At 40.9% G+C, this 19626-nt stretch overlaps 1 protein-coding gene across 1 annotated transcript; it reads left to right on the forward strand.

Moving 5' to 3' along the window:
- Positions 1–419: 419 nt before the first annotated feature.
- On the forward strand, positions 420–19545 carry LOC143355247 (pre-piRNA 3'-exonuclease trimmer). Its single transcript, XM_076789921.1, has 14 exons — positions 420–588; positions 666–900; positions 969–1247; positions 1318–1522; positions 2186–2290; positions 2367–2477; positions 2555–2651; positions 2719–2818; positions 2892–2975; positions 3055–3143; positions 6225–6323; positions 8229–10190; positions 13265–13370; positions 14609–19545. The coding sequence occupies exons 1-12, from the start codon at positions 455–457 to the stop codon at positions 8299–8301; spliced, it is 1611 nt and encodes a 536-aa protein (XP_076646036.1). The 5' UTR covers positions 420–454; the 3' UTR covers positions 8302–10190; positions 13265–13370; positions 14609–19545.
- Positions 19546–19626: the final 81 nt, after the last annotated feature.

Consider the following 19626-nt stretch of genomic DNA (forward strand, 5'->3'; position numbering starts at 1 on the left):
TCTGCTTGATTCAAATGGATAATTTGGAAATAATTTATTATTCCCAGTACTTAACTCATATCAACAAATATTTTTACACAAAATGTAGAACCAAATTAATTAACTATGGAGACTTTATTTGAAAAAGTGTTCGATCAAATGAAAATTGAAAAGAAAAATTATTTAAAATAAATTCTAAATGACATAAACAACACAATATACACATTAAAATAAGTAATACAAAAAATGTTTGTGTACAACTTAACATATTCAAAAAAGAAATATTTTGAATGTATAATATATTAAAATATATTTAAGACATATATATCCTACATAGAAATATAGAATAAGGGAATGGTGCTATGTACAATCGCTTATCAGAATGAGGTTAGAGTTTCCTATTCTGTATGTGTATATGTATATACATAAATACATAAGATACGGTTATGAACACAGGGTACATAAAACAATAATAATGAATGAAGTTGTGGATCAAAATTTTGAGGAGCTATATCCAGATATAGAGAATAGCATAAAAAATGCATCTTTTATATCAATTGATTCAGAATTCTCAGGTCTACAGTCTTTTGACCATGAACAGAAGTACAGGTTAGCACGATTCTATATACATAACAATAATTTGTATTTTGGTGATGTTATTTACGATGCTTGCTATTTTATTTCAGTCTTTTCGATTCACTCGATGACCGATACAAGTTATTAAGACAAACCATGGAACCTTTCATAATAATTCAATGTGGTATAGCTGCGTTTCAGCATATACCTAATGAAAATGTTTACAAAGGACAGTGTTATAATTTTTACTTGTTGCCACGATCTGTACCATTTAAAAATAGGAAATTCTCATTTCAAGTGTCTGCCTTAGAGTTCCTCTCCATACATAACTTTGATTTCAACAAAGTAAGAAAACAAATATAATTTGCACTTTGATAGTACGAAGATGATCGTAAATGTTATTCACATTTTAGTGTATACACAATGGTATATCGTTTCTAGACCAGATAGATGAAGAGATATTAAAAGAACATCTAGAAAAAGGCAATTTGGATAATAATTTGGAAAATTTATCGCATCATGAAGAATATGAATTAAAGGAGTGCAAACAGATAGTGTATCACTGGCTTACGTATAATCCAAACGAAATCTCTCTCAAATTGGCAACTTCAAGTCCTATTTTACAATATATGATACATAAAGAGTTAAGAAATACTTTTAAAAATATTTGGACAATGTCCGGTTACAAGTCGGTATGTAGAAAGTGATTAGTAAAAATTGTTCACGAGTAGAATGTTTTACAAGATTTTATATTGTTTCTAGGTGATCATTATAAGGACATCACAGGACATGCGTAAAGTTTATGAATTAGATAATACTCTTGCTTTAAAGAAAGCATTGTTGGATTCTTATACAGGATTTTCTAAAGTATTCAAACTTTTAACTTCTGTAGAGAAACCAATAATAGGACATAATATGCTTCTAGATTTAATTTTAATGCATCAACAGTTCTACAAGCCGTTGCCACGTAACTATTCTTCAATTAATTAAGAAATCAAGTGGATGTCAAGCAGATACGCTGAAGAATATAACAGTATTGAAATCCTTTAAAAAAAAAAGAATAAAGTATATTTATATCAATTTCATTTCAAATTTTCTGAGATCAAAAAGGATCACAGAAAATGTGAGAATCTGTAATTCTAAATTACACAAGGCTCATTCAACACCAAATAAATAATTTTTGAAGTTGATGTCAGTGATTTCAATTGAAGTCAAATATGATGTAGTACATGCCAAATTAGTTAGTAAAATATTGGTAGTATGGATCACTGTACAGTGTTTCGCATATATAAACAATTGAGACAATATTCGTACAAAATTTGTTCTTTACTTTTTTTTTAATTAGTTACATATTATGTAGTCCATAAAATATGGAAAAAGTATCTTTATTTATTGTTAAACCAGAATGTGTCTTAATTAGGTCCGGGTTTTTCAATTAGTCTCGTCACAAAAACATTAAACATATGTATAAAATCAAATAGAGCAATCAGAGTCATGTTGCATGCTAAATTAAAATACCATTTTGTGCTCATTTAGTTTAATATTTTCTTAAATAACTAATACTTAACTGTTATAATTATATTAATAGTTATTAATATTTCTAGACATAATTACTTTATATTTATTTCAGAAAAGTATAGTGAATTTAAAAGTAATATACATTCTTTGTTTCCACACTTGTATGATACAAAATTTATGAGCCAAGAATTCAAAAAAGGTTTTACTAAAAAAGAAGGTAATGAAAATATCAGTGAGAGTGGAAAATCAAACAACAACGCATAATAATATAATCATTTGACAATTTTTTTAAGTTTATTGGAAAATGAATACACTTAGTGGAGTATATCAATACTTTAAGTCGATCCAAGGGAATCATTTAGCATTCAATTCACCAGAGATTAAAATGAATGGTACATGTAATGGTAATAATTTCATAATTTGTTCGTAACGCCTTCAATTTTATTTCAAAATGATAAATAACGTTTAAACTCCATTTTAGAAGAAGAAGCTTATCATACTGCGGGTTGGGATGCCTATATAACCGGATATATTTTCGTGAGAATGGGACATGCATTATCTATCCAAAAATACGGAGAGTGTGTTCATTTTTTAACAAATTTCATTTATTAAAAATTAACGCATTTCTAATTATTCAAATTTTAGGGGTTTGGAAAAACGTGCTGTGACTCATTCTGAGATAATGAGCAGTGTAAAACATTTAGTAAACTCAGTAAATGTAGCAAGGAGTAATGAAATATATACGGTAAGAGAAAACTAGTCATTAGAATTAACGAGACAATAAGACGAGTGATTAAGTAAAATTCTAATTGTTCCAGAAACTTGATGGAAACGACCCAACACATACAAGACCACAATGGCTTCATGTTAAATTAAATTCATCATCTCTAAACCTTGAACAGGTATGTTAAAGTACTAATTTGTATGTATAGCAAACTCATTATTTGTTTCTATTATTTTAATGAATAATTTCATTAATAGATTGCTGATAAGTTTGCAACATTTGGAGCCGTAGACGTAATGCCTTATACTCGAAAACGTGTACTGGTGGCTGTTTTGAATCACAGAAGGTTAGTATAACATTAAATATTATGAAATTATATATTTGTTGATATTAGCTTGACATGAACTTGAAACATGCTGCACACGAATTCACAAATTATATAAACGTAGGTTAATCATATATTTTAGAAAAGACAGCCTAAGGTATATCATGAAAAACCAATCTTAATGTTAAGAGAGGTTATTTAACTCAAAAATACTCTTCATCAAATCTAGGAATATGGTACAGTCCATACATATGTACATATGTAAATATTATACGTATACTGTCGAAGCAGATAACTCGTTCGGAGCGAAACAAATTTAAACCCAGTTGTCGTCGAGCACAAATAACCCCAATGCAGCCTGTCGTACTGACATGAAACATGCTCTCACAGAAACTCATATTTTACAGTTCGTACGGCACAGTATCCGGGTTAAGAAAACAATAGGGAGATTAAAGGGAGATACCGTGTACCATGAATCTCTTGCGTGATTCGTGACATATTGAAATTTCCGTGACGATGACCGTCGATCGAGCACGCCTATGGGGAATAGCCTACACATGCCTACACATTAGTAGCAACCGTTTTATTTACACATTATACTTTCGTTCACGCACCAGACAAATATAATTAGGTATTAAGTACGCAGTTGGTATTTTAGTATGAAGCTGCTATGAAGTAAGGTGGCGGAACTATTTTGGATCATATCCAAGGGCAACCACGTATACTCTTCGTTGCACTTACAAAGTGTAATATCAGTGGATGCGATTTTATACGAAGTAACTAATATATACGCCCGTTTTGCCAGCATTTGTTCTGGTTAACCCTATCCTGACCGTTCGACAAGATATTTTTTATAGAAATTCACTGCGAAATTCGCATTAATTGGCTCGCAATCACATGACAAATGATCGTTAGTAATTTTGAGGTTGAGGCGCACGCTTACGAATACAATCAAAGAAGACTGATTACCTGTTCGCAGAATGCAATTAGCATAGTGTAAAAAACAGGAAAACAGATTAAGTATAATTCTACAACTTGTTAGCAGCGCATCAACAGGAAAGCTATAAATATCGGCGGGAAAGGTGAACGACCTAAGATCCCTTGTAGATGATTTTCACCATTAGAGTTCGCATATAAATTTAATTCTATAATCAATACGGTGATGTCATTTAGAATTATATATTTGGAGCTTGTATCAAAATTTTAATTGCGATTAACATTAGACACTTTTCTTGTGTATTTATATATATTATGTACCATAAATAATTCTTTGATGTCAATTAATTTTTAATCCGTAACCGAATACCTAAATTAAGTTTAATATACTTCCAGCGTTCTCTAAAAGAATAATTTCGATTAATTTGGATCTTTCATGAATGATTTCGTGAATTAAGAATGAAGATGAAAATTGAATCAAAATTATACGATAAGAATTTATTTAAATAAGCATCATTAATACGTTAACGTGCGCTCGGGTAAACTAGAAAGAGTAATGACTAGAGCTGAAAGCGCAAAGCTCATTATAAATAATCGCTAACATGCCAATGATGTGAATCCCGCTGCACGAATCGAATCACCACGCACAGTCACAATAACCCTCACACACAAGTTTATTTCTTCGAACGGTTCGAGTGAACAATCGATCACGTTTTCTGAATTCAGATAGCTTCGAATCACAAACCGCCGCCAATGAAATATCGAATTCTAGCGAATCCATTAAAATTGGTTTACTTTTCATTCGACGAGCTGTCGAAACAAGGGGCACTTATATAAGATCTATCGTAACCAGGAAATTGTTGCATTCTACCGTTGGAATTTCATTGAAATTCGCGATGAAATTTAAACGGTCGATGGAGAAATAGTACAGAAACTATTTTTAAATTTATTTAAATTTATCTTTATTTAAACCATTTTTTTTAATGAAAAATTAGAATACCCCTTAAGTGTAGCAACTGATTTTGTGGGAATTTCAAGGATTGGTATTTCTTAAAACTAGACGTGTTAGGGAACGATTGGGCATATTTCTTGCGATGAAAATTTGCATCGTGGATGTAGATAGGAGTATGGCGTTCGAAACTGCAACAATAACTTCGGTTAGGAACACAAAGGGTATCGTTCAGCCCGTAAAGCTCATCACGCGTATCGGGGGTACGCGAGTCAGGTGACTTCATCATTCCCGAATTAGATCAAAATGAATTATCCGGTGCCCCGCTATCAAGTATGCATTTTCACGAGCGTGATGCATTCTCTTTTACGTTCACCATCCAGCACAATTCACTCGCGGCCTACCGACGTTCATATATTATAAGTATCAGATTTTCTTCAGTGCTGGCATTGTTCCAAAGTCGGTGTATCGTTTCTAACTGACGCACTTTTGTATTAGCGCCGCCGCCGCCTATCCGAATTATGCAAATCGAGTCAACCGCAACACAGTTTTCGTTGATAAGTATAATACAACAATAACCGCGGCCAGTCCAAAAGGTTGATTTCATTTGATCGCATTTTCAGCTTACGCATCGCATCGTCCACATATCGTCAACATCCTCGGATCGTCAACATATTTTTAATGATCGTCAGTAGACTGCGGCTTTTACGCATCTATAACAAACGTGAGCATATCAAATTCAAAACAGTGAGAATATTCTAAGAATTTGACAATACTTGTTTTCGACTTATAAAAATTATTAAGAAAAGAGATACATGTAAATGTAGCTCCAGTATTTTACAACGAATACAGACAATTTTTATTTTGCATAGAAATCCGCAATTTAATCATCAGTGTCACTTATTTATCGATTTCTCGGTAAATAGTTTCAAAATTCTAGGATAGAAGTAATATTTTTATCGCTTACGTAACCGACAGAGTGGAATAAAATTTACTTGCAATTTATTTTGTAACTTCCTCGAACTTTTGTTACAAAATATAAGGATCGAAAAAGTACAGAGTCCCTCGGGACTGTTTATTAATTTTATTGGTTCTGTAATTCTGTTTCGCACTGCGACAACAGTAATGCGAGCCAGTTACGTTGCTTAACGTAATCGATACAAAATTATTTTTACCCAGGTGTTATAATTGTGGTCGCTTTAAAAATCTTGTTACAGTGCGGACGACATATTGAGCCATTTCCAGAACAGCAAGGAAATACAGGTGGCCAGATACAGCTCGATAAGGCACGCTCATCCGAAGAAGATTGTTTTATGGTGCGTAATTCGAATTGATTCACTTTGCGTAAAAACATCCGAATATTTTAAACGGATACTGTTATAATATTCCCAAGCTATTCAAATTATTAAGCTGGTCGACACCTTTTTATTTAATGCGTAGTTGTAATTGCGGTAGAACATTTTTACCTCTTAAAAAAATCCACATTCGTTGCTATTAAATACAATGACATTTATTGTCCGTGGCTACAATGCCTCGGTAATTGCATAAGGATGCATTAGGATCAAGGCGCATGGGGAATGTTCCTCTACAACTTTATTATCCTTCTTACACTTTTACGATCGCTTGGAACCGTTTTATTTTTTGAAAGTACAGTTTCAGTGTTACCACTAACACTAACAGGCGGCACGTTTCAACGCGTCTCGTGCGTAAATATAAAATTGTCGGTGTAAGTGATTTAACGGCGGGCGACATTTATCGCCGCATAATTTACCGCATTATCACACGGTCCTAAAATTACATGGACCGTGCGCTCTTGCGTTCGGTATAATGGTTATTATACACGGTGGAAAGTGTGCAGAATTCGAGGACCAAATATTTTACGATTAGAGCGCCGGCGACGATCCCTCGATGCCTGGGAGCCGCCGCCACAGTGATCTAAAATTGTATTAGGCACTTGAATAAGTTTCTGCCGTTCGTTTGATAACTAAAAACCCTTCGCTTGAACAGGAAAACAGAGAATATTTTATTCGAAGTATCCTCCATCGTTAGCCACAACCTTTCCTTTCGCGATGGTTAAAGCAGCGCTTAATTTCCTCATTTTGTATAAAAAAAAAAGCTTATTCATTTTCACGTTGATGTCTTCATTACATATAACAAGTTGTATCATTGCATTTGCCTTTTATCGTCAAAATTTTCCATTAGACACCAGATTTGTTTGACCATGATCAAAATTTCGTACATTTTGGAAGAAGTTAAAGATTTTGAATTTGGTCCGAGTTTTCACGATCTCGGGCCGCCGTGCACCGTTCGCGTACCATTTTCCCGAGGTCACGCGGTATGCACTGATTCGGTAACGTTCTACCCCAGGGTGTGCGTGATGTAACCGGAATTTTAAACGGGCCGTTCCGATACCGATACGCGCGGGTTTAATTCAATCCGTTGCATTAAAACGAGGCTATCCGCTCGTTGCGTCAAACAAATTAATGGCCCCTCTTAGCGGGGCCGAAGAGCCGCTGTGCCTGCAAAATCTCTAATTAGCACTAAGATTGCCGTAGATGCATAAGTACTGTTCACGGTGCCAATTGTTGCGAAGGCAGCCGCGCAGCGTGGCACCCATCGCGTTACCCAACACTAAGGTAAAACATTGGAGATGCTCCGATTTCGATTGCTCCTCTTCGACGTTTCGCCGAGAACCCTTGCGAAACCTTTTCTTACGCAATTGTTTGTTTCCCCTTTTGTGGAAACCATCGAATGATCGCCTTCCGTGAATTCGCTTATCGGGGATTATGGGGCTGCAGACCCCACCCCACCTGTACCTTTGGAAAGTTGACAAATAAGAGGAACTCAACAATTTCTTAAAGTATAAAATTATGTTTCTTTAACCAACCCATATGCGCATAAAACACCATTTGTGCTACTAGACATACAGGATGATACCCCCAGGTCATAATGTCTCTGTAACTCAATTCATTTTTACTCAATTATCGCTTATATGAACGATATATATGTGAAACCTGGAAAACTGGAAATATTACTGAATCAATTTCCTCTGACTTCTTTTACTGATGTACTTTATTGCAAGATAAATAAGAATAATACTACCGCTGTTACTATTGGATATTGGATTATCTCCGTAGTTGCGCCAAACGGAGAACAAAGAGTTGTAGGGAAACCCGTACAATTGTGTGTGGCAGCTTAAAAACAATTGCTTTTATTTATAGGAGCAGCTTGATCTTAACGAGTGGAGTGGTCGCCTGGGTGATCCGGCGTGTGTTTAAGAATGTGCCCGATTAGGGCGAACCTCTCCTAGTGGGATCGCCATGGAAGGACTGGATGAAAATGGCGCAGACAAAACGTAACAACGAAACTCTCGTATCGAAGAGAGGGAGAGATGACAAAACTGTACGTTTTACACCGTCTGACAACGATCATTGTAGCGAAAACTTTTTGCACGATCCAATGTAAAATAGAATGGTCAATCTGTGAAGATGGGTGATCAGGGTGACAAATGAAAACAAACTTCGATTCAGTTTCCAGACTACCGATGTATTTGCCTCCGCGCACCGTTCCTCGGCGAACCGCGGCCCGCGGGATCTATTTAAATTTTCGATCGAGAAATCATGAGTGGAATCTTTGCGTGAGCTGTTATTATTATTTCACGTTCGAGCCGAACGCTCGATGTCGGGGCCAGCGCTCGTTTTCGCCAAGGAAGTATTTCCCGCTGCCAAGTCCGTACTCTTTTGAAAAATACAATTATCCCTGCCGCCCCGACCGAGACGCGTCGATCGCCACGCACGTCCATCTATCATACTTTTTTCCCTCGACGCGTATTGCCTTTCGTCGTCTGCGTCACGCCCGATCCGTGCCAAATAACACGAGACTGACGTGACGTCACAATCGACGAAAATTCCTCGGAGACTTTCTTGCTGGGAAATCTCGCTGAAAACTATATTAGGTTGTTGCATGTGAAATATGGCCGATTTTCAACGGTAACGTTAACCCCTCGCCATTCCAATAATTAGAACTTCTGTTGTCTTTACTCTAAGTTGGAATACTGAAATACGACTGTGTATAAGTAAAATATTTGCTCCCGTAGTTTCTATTTAATCCGCTTCAATAAAATGTTTTAAATAAGCGTTCTTTAGATATGTTAGGTCGAATTTGTTGAAATTACTTAAAATATTTTATAATAATTTATAGACTGTGGCAGCAGTTCCTGATCAAAAGGCTTCATGACGTTTGCGTTCGAAAACCGAACATTTCACATTTGCAACAACCTATTCATACAGTAAACCGTTCCTTACCAGCGACCAAAAAGTTATGTTATGTTTTTTGATAGGCTCTGTTTTAGCTACGAACTGTAAAACTTTTTCGAGAAACGTTCTTATGTTATCAATTTCGTAGTTTAAGCAGATTGTTTACTGGAAATAAAGAACATTTCTAGGAAGTAGTTTTAGTTTGAACAGAGTTTTTATATTGCAGAAACAAATATTTAGTTCGTCAACATCGAAAGAGTTAAAATTTAAAATATCAATGATATTCGATGGATGGATGTTTTTTTTATTCAAACAGTCGCCAGTCGTCATTTCTGTCGCGATTATTATGCCTCAATGGCCAGCAATATAACAATGTTAAATAATTGTTACAGTTAAATTGACACTCTGAACATGTTATTTATTTATAATATTTCTGTAGATGTGTCACGGTTCAAACATTGTTAACATTTCTGTAATGGAACTGTTCTTAATAAATGTTTTAAACTAATTCGTTTTCGTAGAACTTTTACTCTCCATTTTTTAAAATAATATAATTGTTGAAATGAAAATTTAGCAGCGTTTTTAGCTATGTATAAGAGTATAAGAAAAATTAGTAATTTAAATGAGACAGTTTATTACATTCCTTGACTTTCACTTTGAAAACTAACGTTAATCTGCAATTACCTTACAGAATTTTCGCGTTTTGATCGTCGATCCCGCGGCACAGACAGTCGGGTAAATGAGAACGTGCAAGCAGCACGTGACAAAATATATCATAACTCGGTTGTAATCTTGGCTGACAGTCAGTCCGGTCATCATCGGTATCTCGAGGAGGAACGCAACGTTAATTCAACGTCTGATGATTTACGATGAAGTAGACATCGCCCGTATCAATGCCCACAAATTACATAGCAGTGGAATAAAAGGGTAAATATTGTATAAAAGTTGCAAGGTTTATGTCAAAGTCCAGTATGTCAGGGTTTCGTCATGAGGAACGGACATTTTTATCGCTGAACTTCGAATTTTATTCGTTTATGACGAAAATGGCTAGATCGAACACAAAACAATAACAATATTTAAAGAATTTTCAAATTCCATTCAATTATTTATAACTCGTGAAATAGTAGCAAGCATAGTGCAGATAATTTTTATTTTACATAAAAATTCGCGGTTTAGCGGTTTATTAACCTGGACATTGCTTTACTCTGTTTTCGAGATGCAAATCATATTTATAATCAGTGAAAATAGCATATTTTTTATCGAACAAGTGGATGACTAGAATAATCTGCAGTGTCGATGAGTAAAAATTGGTATTATAGTACCACAGTTTCGGGAATGTCCGTGTACGCGTTCATGGCGTAGACTCGTTGCAGCTACAACTCGTGAACGCTCGGCGATGGTCTGTACTTATCTTGAAACCCTGATGGCCGAGAAAGAGAGCTCGCGAAGCGTTCCCCGATATTTCAAAAGTTTTCTCTGGCCGCCACCCAAGGCTAAAACACTCGAAATAACGCAGTAGCAATTCGTGTGGGCGGTCTGCCGGACGGTCAGCCTGGTCACACTGGTGTCCGGTGGCAGGTGGAGCAGCTTTTGAGGTGGATCCCTCTCTATCTCGGCTAGTCAAACCAACAGATGTAAAGGTCGCGCGCGCCCCGAGAATTAGGTCTATGGAACTGGGTTAACCAAATCGACTACTATTTTCTGATTTTCCACTTGCCGATACGTATCGCGAAGTCTCCCTAGGTCCGCACAAACTTTCGAATCGACCTTGACCTTTGTGCTAAAAATGGTGGAGCGCCAAAGACATTTTGAATTTCAAGTATACTGTCACGTTCTGTACAATTTATTAAAAATGTGAACGGCAGAAGTACATTTTTCTATAACTTCTGTTTCACGTGGTGCGTTTAGACCAAACGAACGAGCGCTCGTTCGGCCCCCGCTCCGAAAAGATTGAAATATAAAAGAAATAAATGTTTGTGTATTTATAAAAATCTTATCGTTTCTATTTCTATAGTACTAAATAGGGTATTTTTATTTTGTTCGGCTGATATGAACACAGATGCGTGGCAGTGAATGTGTTAAGAAAATTGTGGCTGCAGTCTAGCGATAGTAAACCTCGTATTTTCTATTCTTATACTACTAAATAAATTGTTTTCCTTTCGTTCGGATTTTACGGACACTGCTGTCGGAGTGGACGCGTTAAGAAAATTATAGTCGCCTGTGCTACATTGTCTGGTGGCAGAGAACGCGGCTAGCGCATGGAAATAAATTCGAAAAACTCCGAAGTGCCTTGTGCAGATCGTAAAATCTTGCTTCACGTGCCCGCCAAAAATATGCCGTGGAGCAAATGCATTCGGTTGCCTTCACCTATCGGTCCGGCCAGGACGAAGAATTGCTCCGAGGGGCAACCGAAGGCACTGCCAGCAAAGAAGACGATTGAAAATACCTCGGGGTTTTCGTTTCAGTTTCGAAATCCGTGCCCGAGAATTGTAGTATCCCGCGGCGGGACTAGCTAGCTAGCTAGCTGGCTGGCATGGGCATGGGCACCTGTCGCGCGTCGCCGACAGTGGAAATAGCTGTTTGCAACGAGAAGAAACGTGCGGTTTGCTATCCACTGGCATAGAGCAACGCGTACGTGGGTGCATCGAGATTAATTGCTTGCGCCAATTACTGAAATAATTGTAAACGGCCCGCATCCCCGCAATCACGCCAGCCGCCTATCCAGCAGTGCTCGCTTTGCAAAGTTCCGGATCCGGAAGTCAAATTCTTGCGTTACAAGGTAGCTTTTTCAGGAGTTGACTCGAGAGCACAGCTCGGAGAAGTAAGGAGAATCCATGTAGCGAGCGGAAGCAAGATAGACGATAGTGATAAGGCTCCGCCTGAGCTCGATGCGGTAGGGGAAGAGTGGGGATGGGTCGTGCAAATTTAAGTGTTACAGTTTTAGTCAAAAACCGAGCACTACTCATTTCCCCATTACTCCTCACAATTTTTGTTTTATAACTCTAATAGACAAGAAAGTTGGCATATGGTCATTGATGCTGATAGCGAAATTTCTATAATTATTTTTAGTGAGATTTTTTAAAAGAAATTATTTCTACCTTCCGAGCGTCTTTCAGAATTTTGTTAGACAGCCGAAGTGTTCGAAGCTTATAAACTATAACAAATTATTGCAAGTCGTTTTCTTCAGGTAATGCTGATCGAAGCAGATTGAAGTCTCGAGTATATAGCTGTACTGAGCGAGTTTACGGAACGATGGAAATTCATAAGTTATCGCGGAGAACTTCCTATAGCGTTACGTAAAAGAAGATAGGTGTAGCAGGTTTAAAGAGCTCCCACTACAGCGGCGGAAGTATGGAAATCATGTTTGTCTGGTGGCGGGGCACAAGAAGTCCCAGCGACTTCTTACTCGAAAGCTCTCTAGGACTATTTTTGTCCATAAGCTGAATAGCGGAAATAGCTTAGCCTAGCCCCTGGCCTAGAGCGTAGGCTTTTGACCGGCCATTTTAGCGTCTCTTTCAAGGATGTATCGTGACGTCAGGTCTTCTTCTTCTTCGCAAAGAAAAATGTGACTTCACTGAGTGCCGACATGTAACTTGTCAACCCCCCTCCCCCTTCGTATCTTGTCACGTCTCTTGAAATGTCCTGTATGTATGCGCACACTGAACGAAGCAGCTCTCCTATCCGCAAGCTAACCGATATTTCCTAAAATACCCTGATTATTAGACTGCAGATTTTGTGCATTTATGACGAAAATAAGTCGCTAAAATTTGAAACAAAAGAGATCAAGAGAATTGAACGGTATGAATATATTATTTTCGAATATTTACTGAAATCATCAACCGAATTTAGATCAATGTCTACGCAGCCCTTATTTCTCGAGGTTGAGTTAGAAAATTCTTTGGTTCGCAGTTTAGTATTTCAGCTAGTCAATTTCATCATAAATGACATCATAAAAAACATACTAAAAAACGCCTAAAATCTGTTGTCTAATGGGTTTCTAGTTAAAGTTGGGCATCTGTTAGATAATCGAGCGTGTTTTCGATTTTCCCGAAATAACGGAACGCGTGTTCGACGACTTATGGAGGATGGTGTGTACCAGCGATTATGGTAAGGCGGCTTCGCAGCTCGTACGGGTCCCGATAATCCGCGCACCCTTGACGTCGTCCACGTCCAACGTCCACGTCCACGTCCACGTCCACACTCGCCAAGTCCGACCTCGGTGTATCCTTGCGACTATTTTTGCGTTACGCGTTTCGACATGATAGATGGGAGTTTTCTGCGTTTCCTCGACGTCGCGCTGCTCGAAACCTGCCAAAGATTCTCCCCAGTGGCAGAAAACGTTGAATAATTTAGGACCGCGGACAATACCTGTCGTTTGCTCGCATATCCCACGAGCTCGGACCGCGTCGCCGCGGGCTTTCTGGCCTATCGTGAACGTCTGCCAAGCAGATTTTGCTCCACATCTCGAAACGATCGCGAGAATTTCGGTCCCCGGTTTCTGCCTGTAAACTCGCGCCGCCCTTCTCTGTGCCTGTTCCCACTCGACGCAGACCACCGAACCAACGCCAACGCGAACGAGTACCGGACAGGTCCGATAAGGGCGAGCGGGCCTTCTCCAGTTGGCGCGTGCTCGATTACAGACGGACTCCGCCGCCATAAAAATAGATTTCCTCGCTGCTTTCATCGAGTCATAAGCACGTGTAATGAAAGGCAACAGCAGGCCTTACCGTGACCCTTTTCCTTTTTTTATACAGAATGAGGCGCCCAACTGTAACCACTCCGATAACTCGATGACTTTGGCAAACTTGTTAAAATAGCTTCGATACACCTTAGATTACGTTATCACGAAGCAAACGCGACAGAGCTTCGTTTATACGAGCCAATTCACGCTGAACCTCCTGTATACGAACTCTTAACCTTTAGGAATTTTCTTTTTACGACAAATTTCCCAAAATTCCCAAGTTTCTCCCTGGCCACTATAGTCTCTGTACTCGAGTCTCTATTATAGAAACTATTAGACTGACCTTCGCCGATTCCAAAAAGGAGAGAACGCGGTCTGTTGCGGTCGGTCGCGCAACCTCTATGTACGAAACAAACAAACTTTTACGAACGTCGACCTCTGTTATCGTAACAAATAAGAGCCGCAGGTAGTTAGCGAGCCTCGGTTATCTGAACAGCCTCGTGCCCCGACGTGTTCGGATAAACTAGGTTCCACTGTACAGAACTCAAAGAATATTTATAGGGAAAAGGTTTTGCGTTTTTCTTCTTTCTTTTTTCAATTTATTCTTCCCGCCATATAAACATTTACAGACCACTGAACGGATCGAACGATTTTCTTGGTGCAGGATCCGGCGTCCTTGGCAGCATCCCGCTTCAGAGTGAAAAAATTCATAACCCGGAAAAAGGATACATAGTATTTACGTATACGTATGTATAGAAATCAGTGTGTTATTTATATTGGATTTTCCTTGAGAGTTAAACACAGTCTTACACCCTTGGTGTTTAGAACCTTGCACGAACCATCGACGACGCGACGTCCCGGGGAAAATGGTTTCCCGTCTATATCTATTGGCATTTATAGTTCGCGCGGCGAAGCATTTATTACAGACTACAAACTTCAACGACCACTATCACAATGCCATCACCGTTCGGTCGGTATCGACGTATAAACAATCGCATGGCTTTTATTTATAACCCTTCCACGTGTCGTCGGGGGGATTGAATTAAAACAAACGTACAAGAAAGTGCGTATGAATCTTGGCAGCGATGGCGGTCCCGAAGTTTACCGGCGGTGTTCACAGCGGAATACCGTGCTATACCGCGAACTTAAGTTTCTGGCACGAATCGGCTTCGAGACGGTCCACGGTAAAATTGATTCTTCAACTCGATAACCTACTCCAATAAAAGATACGGCGCGATCTAAATTATTCTAAGCCGTTCCATCCCCGAACCTTGCGTCCCGAGCGACGTCTAAATCTGTAAAAGCCGATCTCTACGAAACGAACGTGTTATCGTACGAAGACACGTACGAAGGGATAAAAACAGAGGAAGACGAGCACTAGCACGAGGCGGCCGATCATCTGCGCGCGTATCTTCGGGAACGACGCAACCACTATACCGGCCGCGATCCAGAAATCGCCGAATACGTGTACGATCAGTCCTTGATATGGAAACGGCGGATTCCTTAACCGAGTTTCGGAAAACGTAACTAAAATTAAACGTTAGAGAATCGAGCGGTTCGAACGATAGCCGTGTCATTAGGGAATCTTGGTGACAGCCGCTATTATACTCCTCGGTGCTCTTGCACTTTGCTGCGGATGCCAACTATCGGCAGTCGCCTATGTAGAGATGTCGGACTATATTTGGGACGTTGAGCTACGGTTACTTCACTGGCCCAGTTGGCCGTTGATCGGACCCCACGTATTTTTAGTTTAGGTCGTAAGCACCTAAGAGCAACTGCATCGCAAATTACTCGAGCAGCGTACGCGCAGGTAATGAACGTGTACAGACCGGCCTGACTCTGCCGTGTTTATAATTAGACCAATGTTACTCGCACATGATTTTACATAAGTGGCACCGATATTCCGGTTAACCCTGAAAATCGCCTGCGACGCGACGCGACAAGACGGCGGCACACCCTGCGTACGTCCACGGGCCGATCGTTCTTGATCCACGGCTGTTAGGCTCGCTTGACAGACGCGTTGACTCCGTGTCCCCAGACTTCCTACCGGAAAGAATGTCACTCTGACGCAAGCCGGCTGAGCCAAAGACCCGTTGTTGTTTTTATGCATGCACACGTGGCACGCTCCTCATCGCAGGTGATGAGCATCGTCGCGGAACTGGGTCTCTGAAATATTTCGGACCAGCAGGCTTCGCATCCCTCGAACGTGCAACAAGTAACGTTCGCATCGCACTGAATGCAAAACGAATCCCTTGAACAGGATCGCCTCTCGTGATACAGAGAAAGGGAACCGAAGGACGTCTTTCGTCGAGGGTCTATCGTAGCCTAATAAACGCGCTATGCGTGTACCCACCCGACGCTGCCCACTTTTCTCGATAGGTCGAAGCGTCGTGGAGCAACAACCTTATCTCGTCCAGTGAAACATCTCTATGTTTAGAACATATTCCGAATGTTCGGTTCAAGCAGACGCCAAAGTTACCGAATATGCTGCAAAAGAAGAAGGCGTTTCTGCTTGGTTCGTAGAAAAGTCGTTACGAAAAGACGATGGCGATCTTGAAAGCTTCACTATTACCGAGATCCTTGTCACGGTGAACGATCGCGCGTGCATGTAGCACGGCACACTGTTCTTCGGGGATGGTCGGGTGGCGGACGCTTCCGAGGTTCCGCTTCCTCGTGAAAAAGTGAACGTACCCACGCTTCACATCCGTGTCCCGCGCATATTTTTAGGAACCGACAGGATAATACGAAATTAGAACTGGCGGCCTTTGTACGGGACGCGTCATTAGTTGTTTGCGGGACTACACGGGCGCGTGTTACACCCAATCCACTCGCCTGTCCCTGGGAGGCATTATCGTTGCCAGAATTCAGAATAGACGTATCTTGCACGCTCTGCTACTCCCTGTAACCCCTATCTGTCATACGAAATCTCAACTTTGATCCTCTTGATGCATCCCCTTAAAATCTCGGAGCGGCGTCTTCCATGTGATCGGCGATGATTTGTTGTTGGCCGAACGCGAGGGCCGGCCGAGCTTCGTTTCACACCCATCCCTCGCGCGCGCGAACCGGCCACGCCGGGTTTTATGAATATAGATCACTCCGCCGACGAACTTTCTATCGACGTTCCGATTTGTCCCATTTAAAGCACCAGGCAATATTTTAGTCAAGGCGTCCACTCGCCCGTCTGGCGCATGCTCCGCTGAAACTGGTGCGTGCGTGCGTGCGTGCGTCCGTGCGTGCACGCGTGTGTGTTCTTTATCAAATCTGAAAAAAAGATTCGACTCGGAACGGTGGTGTTACGTTCTATCGATCACTGGAGCTGACACGCTGTCTCATCACGAGTGTTTAGCACTTCGTTTAGAAAAACGTCCATAAATAAATAGGACTCGGGCTGCCACGCCGTTGCGACTAGGTTGAGGCTGACACGCTCGTAGCTCTATTTCGGGGAGGGAGGAGTGGGGGGTCTGTCCATTGAAATTCACGTTAGCGCGGAATCAAAAATTGCCAGAACACGTGTTCCGCTGAATAGAATAGGCGTCGTTACAATGTACGTCGTCGGCCGGTTTCGTAAACAGCGGCGTAACAGGGACATCGAAATTAAAACAAATGAGATAATACTCGCTTATATCGTTCACGAGGACGACGCTTTTAAAAGTGTCCAGATCGATTTACATTCTTCTCAACGGTTTATAAAGAACACGAGCCGCCGAGAAACTATTTCCGTTAATGAACGTACGATGTTCGACTTTTCTCGGTGGCTGTGCAGGACAAAAAAGAAAAAAGAAAAAAAAATACGGTTCGCCTAATGAATCCCGGAACGTCGGTACACGGGGCTGTCTTTTACGTAACACTTTATGTTTTACCTAAAAATAACGTGATGCTTTGAACCGCGACTACCGACGAGTTACCGACGAAATAACGACGTCTATTTTCGTTTCATCGTAATGAGAGAATGCCCGTAAATGTTACCCGACGCCTATCACGGCAACTTATTAACCGATTCCCGCGAAAAAGACAACCTCGGACGGAAGAGAGAGAGAGAGAGAGAGAGAGAATTTTCGCTCTCTCGATGGAACTCGTTCCGATGGATACATTACGGACTCGGGATGGCTGAGACTCTCGTGACACGTACAATCAAACAACCCGACGATCCCGTTTCATTTGGCCGGCTCAAGGGAACGCGTTTCCCTCGATTCGTAACGGCATTTCCGAAAATAAGCTCGCCGCGATTGCACCCAATATTTTCCGTGACTTGGTGCACGTTTATTTTTAATTGGCAGCCGACGCGGTCACTTCCGATTCACGGAATTTTTCCGGGAGAACCGCCGTTCCACGGACGACACGCGGACCGAAACGTAGCCGGATATTAAATGTATTTAGAAACCGAGAAAGGAGCACAGAACGTTGACCGTCCGTACGTCTTCCTTCTTCTCCTTCATCCCCCATCTGTTCCGCGACCATTCGCACGCGCGCCGCTCCCGCCTGATCTTATGCTTGAAGCGTTCAAGAAGCGCCGACGCGTGGGCGGCTGATGCTTCTTTTCTGCACCTATTTATGAATAATGCTCATGCCGCTTCTCCGCTTGAATTCGAATGCACGAGAATCGCTGATCGAGCTGGGAGAGTTTGGTCACGCTCGCTATATCAGTCGCTCGTCTAATCCGAGGTGGCAGAGTTGCAAGGAGATAGGCGGATTCCGTTCACGTAGTCGAGTTGGTAAATCTCCTTAATTGAATTCTGGAGATCGAGAGATTCTATGTTCCAGTCGCGAGTATCCTGTAGGTAGAGTCCGTCTAAAAGTAATGTATTTTTGGAACTCATTACGAGTTTAGGTGTATCGTGCAGGAGACGATGTCAAAGATCTCACTCCTGGTAACAGGCGGCAACTTATTTTAAATCTACTACACGCCGGATCACGCGTCACGAAAGGAAAATTATATAACGAGTCGTAGTCCCCCTCGAGACGATCAAGGTTCACCGCCTCGTGCCTGTCAGCGCGGAGACAATAACAGAACAAAGCGGTGGAGCTTAATCGGTGGCTTTGCCTTGTTCGGCGTGATAATATAAATGATGTGTCCCAACTGGCGAAATAACAAATTTCTCGGACAAGTTCGGTCGTTGGGGGTCGCCGCCGATAAATTACCTTTGAGGTTGTACCTGATATCGCATTTGGACAGTAGCCAACCACCTATTTTCGATCTTATGAAAAATCCGTGTACCTTGAACATTTCCAATAAGAACATTGTACCGAATCGATATGTCGTCGGACGATCGTCACGAATATTATAATCTTACATATTTACGTTGATTCTATTGCTCCTCGAGGAGACCTACGATCGGACCGATAAAAATGTTCGATGTTATGCTCGTTAATACCGTTGCGGAAAAGAATGTTTTTTTTTTCTTCACGGCGAATTCCTTGCGGAGAACCCGACGATTCGCAATGGCGGCCGAGGCGTCGTGGTACCGGAAGTCGATGGAAGAAGGATCGAAGCGAGGCGAGCCGTGTCTCGTGTAATTGTTGCCGGCCCGACGGTGAACAAAAGGCGCACAGGGGTGGTCTCCACGCGTTGTTCCGAATCCTCTCGTGAGCGTCGGCTCGCCGAATTCGAAGGTTAAATCGAAAAAACTGCGACGACAGCCACAGGAGGCTGTGCAGCAGCCGCCGGGACCACTGGCTTCCGGC

The sequence above is a fragment of the Halictus rubicundus genome, chromosome 6 (assembly GCF_050948215.1).
Source record: "Halictus rubicundus isolate RS-2024b chromosome 6, iyHalRubi1_principal, whole genome shotgun sequence".
Classification (NCBI taxonomy): Eukaryota; Metazoa; Arthropoda; class Insecta; order Hymenoptera; family Halictidae; genus Halictus; species Halictus rubicundus.